The sequence below is a fragment of the Leptopilina heterotoma genome, unplaced genomic scaffold (assembly GCF_015476425.1).
Source record: "Leptopilina heterotoma isolate Lh14 unplaced genomic scaffold, ASM1547642v1 Lhet_152, whole genome shotgun sequence".
In the NCBI taxonomy this organism is placed as follows: domain Eukaryota; kingdom Metazoa; phylum Arthropoda; class Insecta; order Hymenoptera; family Figitidae; genus Leptopilina; species Leptopilina heterotoma.
The window spans coordinates 1,054,562-1,074,101 of NW_025110868.1; the positions used below are offsets into that span (position 1 = coordinate 1,054,562).

Consider the following 19,540-nt stretch of genomic DNA (forward strand, 5'->3'; position numbering starts at 1 on the left):
TATATGTGTGTAAACTCGGTATGCGGTAATAAAGGGATAATTCAGCCTGGGGCTCAACCACACCTTTTAGGCAGAGTAAAATTTCATTCTTTTCGGTTGGGAAATGTAAATTTTACTGCTGGTAATTATTTAGTGGGTAATTATGTGGGAATTTTTATTCTTAAATCTCTGCTAACTGTCATTACAATTGTTTCTGGAGTAAATATATTTTTATTAATACAGGGTTGCCACAGGTCAGGGAAATCAGGGAATTCAGGGAAAAATCAGGGAAAAGTCAGGGATTTTTATTAAAGCAACTGGAAAAAATTGAATTTTGGTGAAGTTACAAATACTTGCAGACATTCAATTATATTCAAAAGTAATAAAATTTTTCGCATAAATTCTGTTAAGACTAGGATGGATCGAGTAAAACACAGTTAATTCCAAATCACTGTTTATATTTATTTAACACAAAAAAAGATTCGTTAGTAAGTAAAAAGGTTAACAAGATTAACAAGCGCGTACCGAGAGCGACGAGACGCATTCGTACAGTGGTGTAAAAAGGAAACCGACGTATATTTTACAGGTGGCGTTCTGAAGGAAGTCACGTGTCCCTTTTGAATTGTCTAGCGCGAAATACAAAAATATCCGATTTCAATACTCCCCCTCGATTAAAAAGGGCACTTTGATCTTTACACTGTAATTTTCACTAAACCAAGACGGTCCACACACTTCACGTGTTTTTGCTTTTGTAATCCTTTCGTCAAGACGTCGGCGGTCATGTCCTCAGTGGGTAGATACTTTATCGTTATTTCTCCTTTTCGTAGGCACTCGCGAATGTAATGGTGTCGAACGTCTATGTGTTTGCTCCGGTTGTGAAACACCGGATTTTCGGCCAATTTACGAGCACCATTGTTGTCACAAAAAATTGTAACCTTCTCAGTCTTTGAAAATCCCAGTTCTTTGAGAAAGCGTTTTAAATATGCGGCTTCCTTCCCGGCTTCGGCCAAGGCCATATATTCGGCCTCAGTCGATGAAAGAGCCACGGTCCTCTGCTTTCTAGATTCCCATGAAACACTGGATCCTCCAAGAATAAACGAAAAACCAGTATAGGACTTCCTGTCATTTGGGCAGTTTGCCCAATCGGCATCGACAAATCCCTCCAGCGATTTTCCAGATCGATAAAAATGTAGACCTACATTTTTCGTTCCTTGTAAGTAGCGAAGTACGCGTTTTGCAGCTGTCCAGTGGTTCATATTGTAGCAGTTGTTGAACTGGCTGAGGTAACTGGTCGCGTATGCGATATCGGGACGAGTACACATAGCCAGATACATCAATGATCCCAAGAGTTCACGATACGGGAGAGAGTTTTCCTCGTGACCAGGATCCTTTGCTTTTTCCAACTTCACTCCGGGGTCTAGCGGCGTTGACACCGGCTTGCAGTCTGACATCCCAAAACGTGCGAGGACATCATTGACGTATCCTGTTTGACTGATCTGAATTCCCTCTTTTTTTATATCGAACTCCATTCCCAGACAATGTTTGACCGTTCCAAGGTCCTTGACATCAAAAATCTTCGATAGATAGTTTCCGAATTTCGTGATTTTGTTTACGTTCCGAGAAGCAACGAGAAAATCGTCGACATAAATTGAAATTATTAGCAAATCCTCTCCCTCTCCTTCGTAGTAGACGCACGGATCTGCGGAGGACTTTCTGGCACCAAATTTCATTAATTCTTCGTTGATTCTGTCATTCCAGCAACGACCTGCTTGCCGTAGGCCATAGAGGGCCCTTTTTAATAGACACACTTTGTCTCCCGATTGAAGATCATTCAGCATTTTCTTCGCTTTTCTTCCGACGACAGAGTCCGAACTTTCAGAGGCAATGATTTGTTCCAAAGCATGTGCGGTGTACTTTGGTACTTCCATGAGTACTTCTTCGTCGAGGTAACCATTTAAATATGCAGTTGTGATGTCGAACTGCTTTATCGTCATGTTATGTTCTGCCGCTGTTGCCGTTATACACCTGATAGAGTTAAGACGTGCCACTGGGGAAAATGTTTCATCGAAGTCGATACCAGGTCTTTGGGCGAAACCTCTCGCCACAACTCTCGCTTTCCTTCGATCCAAGGTTCCATCCTTCTTGTATTTGTTTCTTAGAATTAAACGACTGCCAATCACTGCCTTGTCATTTGGTCTGTCGGTCAGAACCCATGTGTCATTCTTGATAATGGATTTGATTTCCGATGTTATCGCATCGTTCCATTCTTCAGCATCAGGTCCTCGAACAGCCTGCTGTAGGGGAATTTCAGTGAGAGAAACTATTTCTTCAATTGAATTTGAACAATTTACCATATTATACTTTTTTCTGGGTCTCCCTCTTTCGCCAGTCCTAACATTTTGAGGTCTACCACGACCTCTGCGTTGATTGTTTACATTTTGTCGATTGTCATCTCGAGCGTCATCACCTTCGTCCCGTTCAACCAATTCTTCATCGTTTGATTCGTCACTTAGAAGGTCTTCTGCGTCGTTCCAATCGTCGACAGATTCGGTTTCTGCCTCATTTTCCTCTGGGTGTCGGTGATCATTTTTGTTCCTGGGCGATAAAATCAATTCGAGGTTAGCGTTGTTGCCGTCGCGAGTTTCATTTCCGTTTTCTGGTTCCGTCGATTTCTTTGGTAGTCCGATGAACTTTACGTCCCTGGTGATGTCAATTCTATGTTCACTGGGTATCCATACACGATAGCCTTTCGATTCATCGGAATAGCCGACAAAAATTCCGGTTTTAGAACGAGATTCTAATTTTCCTTTTGTCGGTAATCTATTCAGAGTGAAAACTTCCGATCCGAAAATTTGGAATTCACTCACGTTCGGAACTTTCCCGGTCCACTTTTCAAACGCAGTCATACCATCGAGACTGCTGGACGGACACCGGTTCCGAATATAATTTGAAGTATTAACAGCTTCACCCCAAAATGATGAAGGAAGATTTGATTGTTTCAGGAGGCATCTCGTCATGTCCATCAGTGTCCTATTCCGTCTTTCCGCAACACCATTCTGTTGTGGTGTATAAGTGACAGTTAACCTTCTGCCGATGCCATTTTCTTTCAGGAACTCGTTGAATGCGGAGTTTATGTACTCTTTCCCGTTGTCTGACTGGACGTATTGTATCCTGCACCCGTGAATATTCTCAGCTGCGGCCTTGAAGTCCTTGAAAGCGGAAAGCGCATCACTCTTATTTTTCAGAAGACGTATGACACACCAACGGGAGTAATCATCGATAAATGTCGCGATATATCTGGCTCCTCCGACCGATTCGACGCGCATCGGGCCACATACGTCGGTGTGGATAATCTCTAGTAATTTTGAATTTCTCTCTGACTTCGGAAAAGGTGTTCTCGTCATTTTTTCGCTGAAACATATTTTGCAGTTAAAATTTCTGTTTGTATTTCCGAGATTCATACCCTGTATTTTTCCTTTCCGGTCACCGTCGATGAGGTCTCGGACGTTCAAGTGTCCCATTTTCACATGCCACACTTCCATTGGATTGTCTTTCACACTTTCGTCGATCACAACATTCGAGTTCAATTCACTACTTGCTTCGCGTATATAATACAAGCCTTCCTTCCGATCGGCAGCGAGTATTGTTTCACCTGCTTTGTTAATGATTTTAGCTTCCCGTTTGTCAAAGATCACTACACAATTTCGATCTGTGATTTTTCCAATGGATAACAAATTTGTGCGCAATTGTGGAACATGTAACACGTCACTGACACTTATGTTTTTCACTTTACCGTTAACGTCTGCACTGATAGCCACAGATCCTTTTCCTTCGATTGGAGTAGTGGATGTTTCACTCGCCAATTTTACACTTCCGGCACAAGGTTGGAGTTCGGTTATAAATTTCGCGTTATTGTTTCCCATGTGCGTTGAGCAGCCACTATCAAGACACCATAATTCACTGTTCCGCGATTCGCCCGTCCCGTACGCTTCCGGGCGATTTGTGTTCTCTGTATTCGATAGTAAACATTCGTCGTACACTGTATTCGCGTTGTTTTTGGTTTCTCTAGATTCATTGCAGTCTACTGCCTTATGACCGAGTTTTCGGCACCGGTGACATCTAAACTTAAATGGCTCACTCTTCTGTCCACTGTCACATTTTTTATTGTCTTCTTTTCGATTTGTATTGCGCGATTTGAAAAACTTTTTCTTCGAGAACATCGCGTCGGAAAGATTGTACTGATTTCCATTCTTTCTTGCTTCGTACTCTTCAACAATTTTTACGCGTAATGTTTCTGGGGTCGGCAACTCGTCGCGCGACTCTATCGCGCAGCGAAAATTTTCAAAGCTAACGGGCAGACTGTAAAGTAACATCACGGTTAGGAGATCCTTGTTTACATCTATATCCATTTCGCTCAGCTTGTCAATGATATCGAAGAATTTCTGCAGGTGATCGTGTACATCGCCATCGTCCGTCATTTTTAGTAACGTAAGCGTCTTGAGCAACGTCGCTTTTCGGGCTGGCCCGGTTGATTGGTAAATTGACTTTAACTTCTCCCACACATCCCTCGACGTTTCGCAATTTTTTATTTGCTTTAATTCCGATGGTTTGATTGCTAAGATAATGTCTGATCTTGCTTTTCTGTCTTCGATATCCCAAGCTCCTGCTGCTGCCACGGATGCCTCGTCCCCTGTAACGATCGCGGGTCTGACTTTATCCCCATTTACATAATCCCAGAAGTCGTTCTTTATCAAGATCGCCGTCATTTGGATTTTCCACGTATCGTAATTGTTCTTACATAAAGCTTCGATTCGAACACTAGTTGACGCCATCTTCACTCGCGAAATTCCACGTTTCGAGAAATGATGCCGCCGTTAATATAATACAGACTCGTCGCTCGGACGCCACGTGCACGTTTTTACTTTTCCTGCGATTATACTATTTCCCGTTCTGGGCCCATAACCTGTTAAGACTAGGATGGATCGAGTAAAACACAGTTAATTCCAAATCACTGTTTATATTTATTTAACACAAAAAAAGATTCGTTAGTAAGTAAAAAGGTTAACAAGATTAACAAGCGCGTACCGAGAGCGACGAGACGCATTCGTACAGTGGTGTAAAAAGGAAACCGACGTATATTTTACAGGTGGCGTTCTGAAGGAAGTCACGTGTCCCTTTTGAATTGTCTAGCGCGAAATACAAAAATATCCGATTTCAATAAATTCAATTATGTTCAAAAATTTAAAAAAATTCCCATCAAAATTCAATTATCTTTAAAAATAATAAAATTCTTCTCCAAATTTCAATTATTTTCAAAAATTTTAATCAAATTCTTTGCAAAATTTCAATTATTGTCAAAAAATTTTCACCAATTCAATGATTTTCAATATCTACTAGTTTAATCAAATTTTTCAAAAGAATTCAATTATTTAAAAAAAAATGTAGACAAAATTCTAAGCAAATATAAAATTATTTTCATAAATAATAAGAATTTCACAGAAATTCAACTATTTACAAATTTTTTATAAATTTCTTCGCAATAATTCAATTATTTTCATAAATAATAACATCTTTTAAAAGAATGCAATTATTTTCATTGAATAATAAAACTCATCATAGAATTTCAATTATTTTTAATACATTTTTAATTAAATTTCTCGAAAAATGTAATTATTCTTGAAAATCTTATTAAAATTCCTCGAAAAAAATTCAATTTTGATGATAAAATTCTTTATGATAATTATTCAATTTCGAGAAATATTCATTCATTCAATAAATTATTTATTTTTGCCTTTAAATAATTGAATTCTCGTAGAATTTTCCGATAAAAATTGATTTAAAAATGAATTTTAGATAATAATTGAATATTAAAAACATTATAGAATGAATTCTTAAAAATAATTGATAATTGAATTCTTTCGAAGAATTTTAATAAAACTTTTGAAAATAATTACATTTTTTGAAGAATTTACTTAAAATTGTATTAAAAATAATTAAAATCCTGTGAAAATTTTTATTAATTTATGAAAGTAATTGAATTCAATCAAAATTTTTTCAATCAATTTTTTCGAAATTTTTTTTAAATAATTGAATTCATGTAAAAAATTTTATTACTTCTAAAAATATATGAATTCCTGCAATAAATTTGATTACATTTTATTTAAATAATTAAATTCTTTTGAGAACTTTTATTCAAATAGTAGATTTTGAAAATATTTGAATTTTAGCAAAGAATTTCATTATTCGTGAAATGTAATTAAATTCTTGCAAAAAATTTAAGAAAATAATTCCATTTTTCTAAGAATTTACTTTAAATTTGATTAAAAATATTTGAAATCCTTAGAAAAATTTTATAATTTATGAAAATAATGGAATTCTTACAACGATTTTTATCAATTTTTTTAAAATAATTGAATTCATGTGGAAAATATCATTACTTGCAAAAATAATTGAATTCCTGCAATAAATTTTATTAAATTTTATTTAAATAATTAAATTCTTTTGAGAACTTTTTTTAAAATAGTAAATTTTGAAAATTTTTGAATTTCAACGAAGAATTTCATTATTTGTCATATGTAATTGAATTATTGCAAAAAATTTTTGATAATTTCATTTTTCGAGAAATTTACTTAAAATTGTATTAAAAATAAAAGAATTGAAACCCTGTGAAGAATTTTATTATAATTTATGGAAGTAATTGAATTCTTGCAATCAATTAAAAGAAATTTTTTTTTTAAATAATTGAAATAATGTAAAGAATCTTATTATTTATGAAAATAATTGAATTCCTGCAACGAATTTTAATACATTTCTTTTAAATAATTGAATTCTTTTGAGAACTTTTATTAAAATAGTAAATTTTGAAAATTTTTAAATTTCAGCGAAGAATTTCATTATTTGTGAAATGTAATTTAATTCTTGCAAGAAATTTTTGATAATTTCATTTTTTGAGAAATTTACTTAAAATTGTATTAAAAATAAAATAATTGAAACCCTGTGAAGAATTTTATTATTTATGCAAATAATTGAATTCTTGCAACGAATTGTATTATAATTTTTGTAAATAATTTAATTTTTTTTTAAATTTTATGAAAATTAAAATTTTTATAAAACATGAAGATATCAATTGCTCCGAGTCGAAGACTCGGAGTGATTGATATCTTTATGTTTTATAATAATATTCTTGTAAGTTGTTGAATTTTAAAAATATTTTAGGGTCAGGGAAAAAGTCAAAATCAGTCAGGAAAAAGTCTGGAAATCAGGGAAATGTCAGGGAAAAACAAAATTAATTTTTTGTGGCAACCCTGTAATAGTTTAATTAAAAATATTCTAGATAAATAATAATTAGATCATTATGCATATAAAGATATTATATTGCAATGTAATAAAAAATTAAGAAACGTTTGAATCGAAATAAAAGGAATTTAAAAGTATCTGGCGCCCAATATTCTAGATACAGGAAAGTTTCGAAAAAAATAAATCGAGAGTTGTTTAAATCTAAACAAATTGAAAAGTAATTAGTGAACATTTGTAATTAAATATTATTTTAATAGTAAAGAATATTAAATGATAAAAAAATAATAAATAATAATAAATAATAATAGATAATAATAAATAATAAAAATTGGAGGATTAAAAAATAATAGCATACACAAACCTTGACGATGTCTCAATTGGTATTCGATTTTCCGCATTGGAAATTGATTGATCTTTATTCATTGTGATTATTCGTGGTTGTTGTTGTTTTGATCCGTAAATATCGGGAATATTATCGGAAGGCACTGTTTTTCGACAATACTCTTGAATTTTTTGTTGTCCATTTAAATTTCCAATGCGTGCTCTTAGCTGTTCGGTGATTGATTTTGAAACTAGGGGATTATTTGCCTCATTATTGGTGTCTTGATTCAAATTTGAAAGTCTATTATTTGAAACTTGTTGATGTAGAACGGGTCTGGAACATGTGTTTCCCGTTGGCTCGGCACTTGCGTAAATTTCTTCCTGTTTTTTTATTTTATGAGAATACATAAAAAATTTCGTTAGTATGGTATTTTTTTATTAGAATCAATTTATTTTATTTTTCAATACATTTGCCTTATTTTTTCGTTAGTTATTTTTTTCCGTTTAGGGAAAAAAGATTGAAAATTTAATTTTTAACAATTGTTATTTGTACTTTTAATATTTTCATTCTTTCTGCCTCGCTCGTGAAGGAAGCTTTGTAATCCTTTTTATTTACTTTTCTTTTTTACTTTTAATTTTTTTTTTACTTTTCTTTTGTACTTTTAATTTTTTTTTTACTTTACTTTTTATACTTTTAATATATTTTCAACCTTTACTTTTTGTACTTTTAAATTTTGAACAAAAAAATTTAGAGTACCTACAGTTTTGTGAAATGTTGCAAATTTTCTTATACTTAACAGTATGTATAGTAACTTTGAATAGTTTCGAATTTTATACAATTTTCGATCATTTTAGAACATTTTACGAAATTGTTCTGCAAATCTAAATATTGAAATAGAGTGTTTATGAGAGTACGGACCAGCATCGACTGGTAATCGCAATCAGTCTGCTTTCATCATCGAAAGATGAACAGACAAGTTGTCGAGAGACGTTTAAATCAAAACAAAAGTAATTTAAAAGTATCTAGCGCCCAATATTTAAAAAAAACGAAATTTTCTTGAATTAATTAAAAACCATTTTTTTTAATTACAAAATCTAATCAACTTTATAAATAAATAAAAGGATCAAATTTTTATAGTTTTAAATTGAGGACATAAAATTTAGAATATTTTATAAAACTGTTTTACAAATATGAATTTTATGAATTTCTGAAAGTAAAAAAAATTATTGCTAAATTTAATACATTTTTTTGTAAAACAAAAAAAGAAGACAGTTCTGTAGTTATTGTTTGTGACGTTAAACTCTAGTTTCAAATAAAAAAAAATCCGTTTTTATATAGTATAAAAATTCTCATATTGTCTGAAAGGAAATTTGTTCTTTGCTCCTTTTGAAAAGGATTCTTGTGTCAATTTTTCTTTGTAAACTTACTGTGAGTCAAGGCTCTCCAGGGACTTTTCCTTAAAGACATTGATTTTCTGTTTGGCTCTTTTTTAAGTTTAGAAAAAATTTTTCTCTACTTTTCAAAATTTCTTTTCTCCACCATATTGAAAATTTAAAAATAATTTTGAATTTTTTAACAATCGTCAATAACTCAATTTTTTAATGTTTCTACAATTTTAGTTTATTTTAGAACACACGGAGAAAAATGGATTATACAATTAGGAATATAGAAAAAAAGATCATACTGAATATAATCTGATTAATAGCCTTTATAATTTATACACAACCTTTTAATGTTTTAGAATTATTTTTCGTAATCACAATAGATTAAATACATTTTATAATCCAAAATAAAAAAAAATTATAATTCAAGATTATTACAATACGGGTGAGGGTGCTACTACATAAAAATGAAATAAAATCCTCTATTTTTCAAGATTCAGTAGGGCTCAATCCCTACTTGAATTCTGGTAATTTTCAGATCATTAGAATTACTAAATTTTGAAGAAATAAATTTTTATTTTACAAAGCATAGATTTTGTGTCTAGTAAGAAATTATTTGTTTGTAAATTCATTTATTATTAACTGATCAATTATTATTATTTATTATTTAATTAATAAAAATTTTAATAATAGTTTTTTAATAGTTTTAATAGTTTTGTAGATTTATAAAAATAAAATTACCAGAAATTTATAAATAAATAAATTTATGTGTTAAAAAAATAAATTTATTGATTGACAATAACTAATAAATTAATTTAATTTATAAATTATTAGCAACAAGAAATTGAAAGTTTTTATTATTTTTAATTTTATTATTAAGCAATAAAATATTAAATTAATTTTTTTAAATTTATGAATTCTTTCGACGAATTTTAATAAAAATTTTAAGAATAATTACATTTTTTGAGAAAATCGTTTAAAATTGTATTAAAAATAATTGAAATTCTGCAATGAGTTTTATTATTTAGGGAAATAATTGACTTATTATGTAAGAAGAATTTTTTTAAAAAAAAGTTTCAAGTTTTTTTGCAAAAATGTATGCAAATTCTATTTTTATTAATTGAATTCCTGTGAAACTTTCATTATTTTAGAAAATAATTGAATATTCATGTAGAAACTTTGGCAAAATTGGTTTTAATTTAAATAATTGAATTCTTTTGGGAAATTTTATTACAATAATAGATGTTCAAGTTATTGAATTTCTGCGAAGAATTTAATTAATTTTGGCAATAATTGATTTTTACAATGAATTTTGTAAAAGTTCCTAAATGTAATTGAATTTCTGCAAAGAGTTTTATTAAGTTTAAAAATAATTGTGTGGTGAATGCTATTATTTATGAAAAATAATTGAATTTTGCAATGAATTTTATTAAAATTCCTGAAAATAATTGAATTTCTGCGAAAAATTTTATTAATTTTAATAATAATTGAACTCTTGTGATGAATATATTGCTATTTATGAAAATAATTGACTTCCTCCGAAGGATTTTATTATTTATGAAAATAATTAATTCCCTGAAAAGAATTTTAAAATTTATGAAAATAATGGAATTACTGCGAAGAATTTAATAACAAATTTTAATAAATTTGATTTTTTCAAAAAAATTTACCCAAATTCTATTTTTATAACTTTCGAAAATAATTGAATTCTCGTAATGATTACTCTTATTTATGGAAATAATTGAATTTTGCAATGAATTTCATTAAAATTCCTAAAAATAATTGAATTTCTGCGAAAAATTTGATTAATTTTGAAAATAATTGAATTTTACCATGAATTTTATAAAAAATTCCGGAATATAATTGAATTTCTGAGAAGAATTTTGCTATTTATAAAGATAATTGAAATGTTGAAGAGAATTTTTAAAAAATTTTTGAATATAATAATTGAAGCGTTTTGTGCAGAAACAGCATAAGTCCATAATTCGAAATTGTTCAGGAATCAATAAAAACTGTTTTTCTCGTAAATGTTAAGATTTTTTTTAATTCGACTTTTTGCATTATATTCTACTAACCTATAAGTTAAAAAATTCAATATGATTAATTAATTATCTACTTAATATAAAAAATTAAAAAATACATTAACATTTGGACTTATGCTGTTTTTGCACAAAATCAAATGAAAAACACAGAAAATTTATTAAATCCAGTGAAATATCAAAGTTTTATGAAATATTTAATAACATTTATTTAAAATATTAAATTTGGATAATTTTTAGTAACATTTTATAAATAATAAAATTGTTTTAAGAATAAATTTAACCAATTTTCAATATTTTCTAATTTTAAAATAATTCAGTCACCACTGTCACTTTTTGCTTCCCATGAGTGTTTTTATTCATAATATAAACTGTTTAATATAAATTATTAAAATACGTCAAGAATATCACAAATAATTATAAAACTTATCATGGACTTGTGCTGTTTCTGCACAAAATGATATTTTAATTATTTTTTTTAAGGGTTTAGAGTTTAGTCACTTATGTAATATTTTACCAGATTGAAAATCTTCATTTAAAGATAAATTTTCAATAAAAAAGTGATTTTCGAAAAAAATGGACTTATGCGGTTTCTGCACAAAACGCTTCAATTGAATTTCTGGAATGAATTTTGATATTTATTAAAATAGTTGAATACAACATTTCGTCAACAATTTAGGTCACATTTAGGTCCCATTTAAGGGTTTTCTAATTTAAAAATATTAGATTCTGCTTGTCCCTCAATTAAGTTTATCCTAATTTTAAAAAACAATCGATTTAAATTAAATCAAAAGGCAAGAGTTTAAATTAAAATTGAAAGAACAAAAAATAAGAAAGTAAAACTATAAATGAAAAGTACAAATAAAATTGAATGAAAAAATGAAAATAGAAATAGACGAAATTTTGTTACCTTGGGTGTATTGACTAGGGGCTCATAAGTAGGCTCTTTTTGTTGAACGCCATTAGGCCTCAATGACGACGTGGAAGACGATGACGATGAAAAGCAGGGGAAATTATTTCTTCTCCCATTTATTGGTCTCGTATAAAGTTGATCATGATCCTGACCCACTTTCAACAATCCACTTCCGCCTCCATATCTCACATCCTGTGAGCTTAGAAATGGTTTCATTGGCGGTGGCATTTCAAGAAGGCCATTTCTTTTATTCCTTTGATACTGATGATATTCAGTGATGTTACTTGAAATTTTCCTCTCGATCAAATCGCCATTACTTCGCATTTGATGTGGTGGCATCGTCAATGGTTGCGAGGCCGTTCTCAAGTGACTGAATGCAATCGATGGATGATCTAACATATCAGCGGCATTAATCATGTTCAATTGGGACTGAAAGCGTGCTATTGGATTTTCCTCATCAGTCGAGGATGATGAGGCGAGACCCCTGAGATTTGGATGTGATCTTGAATTTCGTGATTGTATTTTGAATAGTGATGGCTCTCCTTTTGAATGATATTTTTGGAAACGATGAATATTTGACCAACGTTGTTGAGCTGATGTTGTATATTGTCGTGATTGTTGTTGCGGTGGTTGTTTATGATTCATTTCCGTTGATGGGGAATTTTTATTCGTTCCTCGTTGCAGGACTCGTTTCCTGGCTGCATATTGGGGCGAGCAAACTACCTCGCGATACATATCCATCACAATGTGAGTGAAGGGTCTTGATTGCAAGCGTGAACGACAGTACTCTGATATTACCTAGAAAAAATAAAAAAAAGAAATTCCATTACAAGACAATTTTAGCAAGAATATTTTTCTCTTCCCAAAAAATTTAACAGATTTCTCAGTGCAAATTCGGGGAAGTCAGGAAAATGGCAGGAATAAGGAAATTTGTTTGGAAAATGAGGAAGAAATTAGGGACTTTTATCAAGAGTATTAAAAAAATACCTTAAAAATGAAAAGAAATAATTTATTAAAAAATTGAAAATTAAAAAAGTTTATCTAAAACTACAGATCAGCATCGACTTGTAATCGCAGTCAGTCTGCTATCTCTATCGATAGAGTTGTCGAGAGATATTTAAATCAAAACAAAAGTAAATTTAAAAGTATTTGGCGCCCAATTTTTAAAAAAGGAATCAAAATTTCTTTGGATTATAATTAAAAACAATTTTTTTTTAATTACAAAGTCTAAACAAATTTTTATAGTTTAAAATTGTATACATAAAGTTTAGAACCTTTTATGAAACTGTTTTGCAAACCTGAAATTTGTGAATATCTAAAAGTAAAAAAAGTGTTGCAAAATATTTAATAAATTCTTTACAAAACAAAATGAAAGACATTTTGGTTTTAAATAAAAAAAAAATTTTTTAATTTTAAACATACATAAAATTTTAAAACATATGGGTTTTAAAAATATTAATTCAAGTTTTTTAAAATACTTTGAGAAATTGTTAATTGTAATATTTATAAAACAATAATAATAAATAAGTGTTATTAAGAAATAATTAATTATTTTAAAAAAATTTAATTTTTGATATTGTAGAGTTAATAAAGAATTGTAATTATAAACTTTTAAAAAATAGTCTTTTTAGTAATTTTAATTTAATAATTATAAAATGATTGAATTCTTAATACATTCAATTAAGTTACTTGAAAGTAATACATTTGTTCATTAATTTTAGTTCAATTACTTGAAAATTGTTAAGAATTTTGGTATAATTAATTGAAAATAGTTAAAGTTTTTATAAATATTCTTCAATTTCTTAAAAATAATTTGAATTTTTTGAAATTAAAATCAATTAGCTTTAAATTTGGTTGTAATTCTTAAGAATAGTTTAATTTCTTCAGAAATATATTTCTATTAGTGGAAAATTCTCCAAACATTTTAGCTAAATTTACTTGACAATAGTTAATTTTTTTAGACATTTAGATCAATTTCTTGAAAATTCTAAAAACTTTCATGTAAATACTTAAAAAAAATTGAATTTTTTATCAATTACTTGATAATAATTTAATACTTTAGAAATTCACTCTAATTTCTTGAAAATAATTAAATTAAAAAAATTTTAGTTTAATTAGTTGAAAATAATTGAATTTTTCATAAATTTATATTTATTCCTTGAAATTTTTATTTTAGTTTAATTAGTTGAAAGTAGTAGAATTTTTTAGAAATTCTATTCCTAATATTCGCAAATTCTTGAAAAATGTAGCTTAATTTATTGAAAATAATTGAATATTTTGGACATTTATTTCAATTACTTAAAAATTATGAAATATTTTATTTTAAATACTTAGAAATAATTTAATTTTTCAGAAATTTAGTTAAATTTTTAAAAAATAATTAATATTTTTAAAGTTCAGTTTAAAATTTAAATACTTAAAAATAAAATTGAATTTTTAAGAAATTTAATTTTATTTCTTGAAAATAATTAAATTTTTTTAGAAATTTAATTCAATTATATCAAAATTTTTTAAAAATTTCAACTAAATTACTTGAAAATAATTAAATATTTAAGAAGTTTAATTTAAGTACTTGAAAAATCTTAAAAATTTTAGTTTAAATACTTAAAAATAATTGAATTTTCTTTTAAAATTTTCTTGAATAAATTGAAAATAATTAAATTGTTTAAAATTTTAGTTCAATTATTTAAAAATAATTGATTTTTTAAAAAAAATTACTTGAATATTTTGAAAATATTAATTTTTAAAAATTTTAGTTTAATTACTTGAAAATAATTGAATTTGTTAGAAATATAATTCTATTTCTTGAAAATAATTGAATTTTCTTAGAAATTTAATTCAATTACTTTAAAATTCTTGAAAAATTCTAACTAAATTACTTGAAAATAATTGAATATTTTAGAAATATTTAGTTCAATTACTTGAAAAATCTTAAAAATTTTAATTTAAATACCTAAAAATAATTGAATTTTTTGAAAATTTACTTAAATAGCTTGAAAATAATTGAATTATTTAAAATTTTAGTTCAATTACTTAAAAATAATTGATTTTTTCTGGGAAATTTACTTGAATATCTTGAAAATAATTGAATTATTAAAAATATTTAATTGAAAGTTTAATAAATATAATTGAAACTTTGTTTTATGTAATTGAAGAGAAATATTAAAAATTAAACATTTAAACAAGTTGATGATATTTTTTTAAGAATTTTAATTAATGAATTATTTTAGATGATATTTGAGTTTTTGAATATAAATTTTGAATCTATTTTTTTGTTTATTAAATATTTTATTTATTATTTTAGATGATATTTGTGTTTTTGAATATAAATTTTGAATAAATTTTTTTTCATTGTTTAAAATTTTATATTTAAAAAAATTTCCAATCTGTTTATTATATTTTCCACGTGTTAATTTTCCCTTCAAAAGGCGAATTACAATATTCAAGCTACCATTAATTAATTAATTTTAAAAAATTGATTTCAATAAACCAAAAAATAAATGGAACAATTTTTTTTCTCTCTCTCTCTCTCTCTTCTCAATAAAAAGATTGAAAGCATTTTATAAAATTTTTAAACCAGTTTTCAATTCTCTTCACAAAAGAAAATGAAAAGCTTTGTTTACATTTCATGTATAGTAGAGCAAAAAAAAAAATAAAAAATAAAAAATCTTCTAAAAAGGTTCCGTCTTTGGAAAAATAATGGATTTCCGCCGACTTTTCGGAAAACATAATATTTCATTCATTTGCCCCATGCGAGATTAAAATTTGACAAAGTAAAATTATCTATAATAATAAGAAAAAATGACATTTGAAAACAGATTTTTATTCATTGATTCGAAAACAATCGAAAATTTACCTGCTGTTTATTGACGAATCAAACATTTTTAAAAAAATTTTACCCTTCCCTCAAAAAAAAAAAAAAATAAATAAAAAATTGTTGATTTGAAAAGTAAATTATTTCAATAATAAGTAAAGTTATTATTTCTTTCCTCGAGGGCATGAAATAAAATCGATTACAAGATATATACTCCATAAAAACGCTTTAGCTCTAGAAATTCTTTTATAAAAGAGTTTAATGCAGTGTATCTGAAACTTGATAGCTATAACGTATATAAGGTCCCTATATACAGAATAGAAAAGACTGGAGAATATTAAACTATCATTATTATTCTCTGAGAATTGGAAAAGTATGAAAAATTTTCCCAGCACTGCGATCGACATTATCTATTTACCTTAATATTAAAACTATAGAAAACGAAATGACATTTCTTTTTTTTCAAAATTTTTACTTGATTATATATTTTGTGTATAGAAACAATTTCTTATTATATTATTTGTGTGTAAAAAAAATTGTCAAGAGGTTAGAGTGAAAGGAAAAATATTGAAAAGAAATATCTATGACAATATTCTCAAAGAAAATTTCTCTGAACAATGGTAAATGCGAAGACAATCAAACGAGGAAAATGAAAATACTTGAAAGCATTCGACTTCTATTTATTTTAATTTTCAATTTTCAGAAATATTTCCAAGAGGAAGAAATTAAATAAGAGTTTGTCGGAAGTATTTATTTTTTGTTGATTTTTTTCTGATTTGCGGATAATTTTTCTTTTATTTTTCTCTACTTCCCGTTCCTTTGTAAGTTATTATATTTTTTTTACAACTTCAGCAATTAAAATTGTTCAAAAAACTTTTATAATCAAGTTTTAAAACTTTTCTATGAAATTACCATTTTTTTTGGAAATAATGTCAACTGATGTACATTATAATAAACAATTATTGTTTTTTATATTTTTTTGCTACTGAGGCAAATATTTTGTGTAAGAAAAAAAATTTCTGAACGTTTTCTACCTATTAAATTTTTTAGAAAATTAAAGTTTTCTATGAAAGTACCATTTTTTCGAAAATGGTACTGATGTTCGTTATTCAAGGTTGCCAAAAAAAATTAATTTTGTTTTTCCCTGACATTTCCCTGATTTCCAGACAAAATTTTGACTTTTTCCCTGACCCTAAAATATTTTTAAAATTCAACAACTTATAAGAATATTATTATAAAACATAAAGATATCAATCACTCCGAGTCTTCGACTCGGAGCAATTGATACCTTCATGTTTTATAAAAATTTTAATTTTCATAAAATTTTTCAAAAAAAATTAAATTCTTTACAAAAATTATAATACAATTCGTTGCAAGAATTCAATTATTTTCATAAATAATAAAATTCTTCACAGGGTTTCAATTATTTTATTTTTAATACAATTTTAAGTAAATTTCTCGAAAAATGAAATTATCTTTAAAAATTTCTTGCAATAATTCAATTACATTTCACAAATAATGAAATTCTTTGCTAAAATTCAAATATTTTCAAAATCTACTATTTGAATAAAAGTTCGCAAAAGAATTTAATTATTTAAATTAAATGTAATAAAATTTATTGCAGAAATTCAATTATTTTTACAAGTAATAATATTTTCCACATGAATTCAATTATTTTTAAAAAATTGATAAAATTCGTTGTAAGAATTCCACTATTTTCATAAATTATAAAATTTTTCTAAGGATTTCAATTATTTTTAATCCAATTTAAAGTAAATTCTTAGAAAAATGGAATTATTTTCTTAAATTTTTTGCAAGAATTTAATTACATTTAATCAATATAATGAAATTCTTCGTTGAAATTCAAATATTTTTAAAATCTACTATTTGAATAAAAGTTCGCAAAAGAATTTAATTATTGAAATAAAATGTAATAAAATTTATTGCAGGAATTCATATATTTTTACAAGTGATAAAATTTTTCACATGAATTCAATTATTTAAAAAAAATTTCGAAAAAATTGATTGAAAAATTTGATTGAATTCAATTACTTTCATAAATTAAAAAAATTTTTCACAGGATGTTAATTATTTTTAATACACATTTTAAGTGAATTCTTTAAAAAATGTAATTATTTTCAAAAGTTTTATTAAAATTCTTCGAAAGAATTCAATTATCAATTATTTTTAAGAATTCATGCTATAATGTTTTTAATATTCAATTATTATCTAAAATTCATTTTTAAATAAATTTTTATCGGAAAATTCTACGAGAATTCAATTATTTAAATGCAAAAATAAATAATTTATTGAATAAATGAATATTTCTCGAAATTGAATTTTATCATAAAGAATTTTATCATCAAAATTGAATTTTTTTCGAGGAATTTTAATAAAATTTTCAAGAATAATTACATTTTTCGAGGAATTCAATTAAAAATGTATGAAAAATAATTGAAATTCTATGATGAGTTTTATTATTCAATGAAAATAATTGAATTCTTTTAAAAGATGTTATTACTTATGAAAATAATTGAATTATTGCGAAGAAATTTATAAAAAATTTGTAAATAGTTGAATTCCTGTAAAATTCGTATTATTTATGAAAATAATTTAATATTTGCTTAGAATTTTGTCTACATTTTTTTTAATAATTGAATTCTTTTGAAAAATTTTATTAAACTAGTAGATATTGGTAGAATTGGTGAAAATTTTTTGACAATAATTGAAATTTTGCAAAGAATTTTATTAAAATTTTTGAAAATAATTGAAATTTGGAGAAGAATTTTATTATTTTTAAAGATAATTGAATTTTTATGGGAATTTTTTTAAATTTTTGAACATAATTGAATTTATGCGAAAAATTTTATTACTTTTGAATATAATGGAATGTCTGCAATTATTTGTAACTTCTCCAAAATTCAATTTTTTCCAGTTACTTTAATAAAAATCCCTGACTTTTCCCTGATTTCCCTGACCTGTGGCAACCCTGTTATTGTAAATAATAATTATAGTTTATATTTTTTTGCTACTGAGATATATTTTAAATGAGGAAAAAAATGTCTGGACGTTTTTTTACCCCTGAATATTTTGTAAATTAAAATTTTCTGCAAAAGTACTATTTTTTCGAAAATAATGTAAGGGCCATCATTAGGGGGCCCTTAGAAAATCCTGTCTCTACAATTTTATATTAAATTGACAAATAAATAAAAAATTACATTAAATTGACTATATAAATATATAATTTTGTTTTTATTATTATTATTATTATTATTATTATTATTATTATTATTATTTTATTATTAATAATTTTTTTTCGTATATTTTAGCCATATGTATAAATATATGAGCCTATTTTGTTGTGTAGAGTTTTTTTTAGAGCGAAACGATTGTAGTCAGATGCAGCTGTGTGTAGGGTTCTCGGCACCTACGTCACGTATCCGCGGAGCATTGAATTACTACGGTTCATGGCTGCTGGCAATAACGCTAATTAATCTGTGTGCAGTTGAGTTTAGCGTACCGAGAGAGAGAGACCACTCACGTTGAGCTAGATCGATAGAAACCATTCCACCCACTCAAACCGTGAAAGCCATCTGTTCTCAGGTCTATAGTTAAGATTAGATCGAAAACACTCACCACACCTGATACAATTAGACCATTGCATCGTCGACATTGCATTCCTTCCTATACATCCACCTGACTAATTGTTCACCTCCGAAAAAATAGCTTCTTTTTCTACTAAAGAAAGAAGAAAGGAAAAAAAAAATAAATAAAAACGAGTCTACTCATCTCTAT

The 19,540-nt window shown here is 27.0% G+C and overlaps 1 protein-coding gene across 2 annotated transcripts in view; it reads right to left on the reverse strand.

Moving 5' to 3' along the window:
- LOC122498593 (tyrosine-protein phosphatase non-receptor type 13-like) overlaps positions 1-19,540 on the reverse strand; it is a 244,057-nt gene that overhangs the window by 60,495 nt on the left and 164,022 nt on the right. For both annotated transcript variants that reach the window (XM_043606394.1, XM_043606393.1), the window contains exons 5-6: positions 11,929-12,729; positions 7,637-7,977 (exon numbers count right to left, since the gene is read on the reverse strand). In XM_043606394.1, the coding sequence (XP_043462329.1) occupies positions 7,637-7,977; positions 11,929-12,729 (1,142 nt within the window). The remainder of the gene's footprint in view (positions 1-7,636; positions 7,978-11,928; positions 12,730-19,540) is intronic.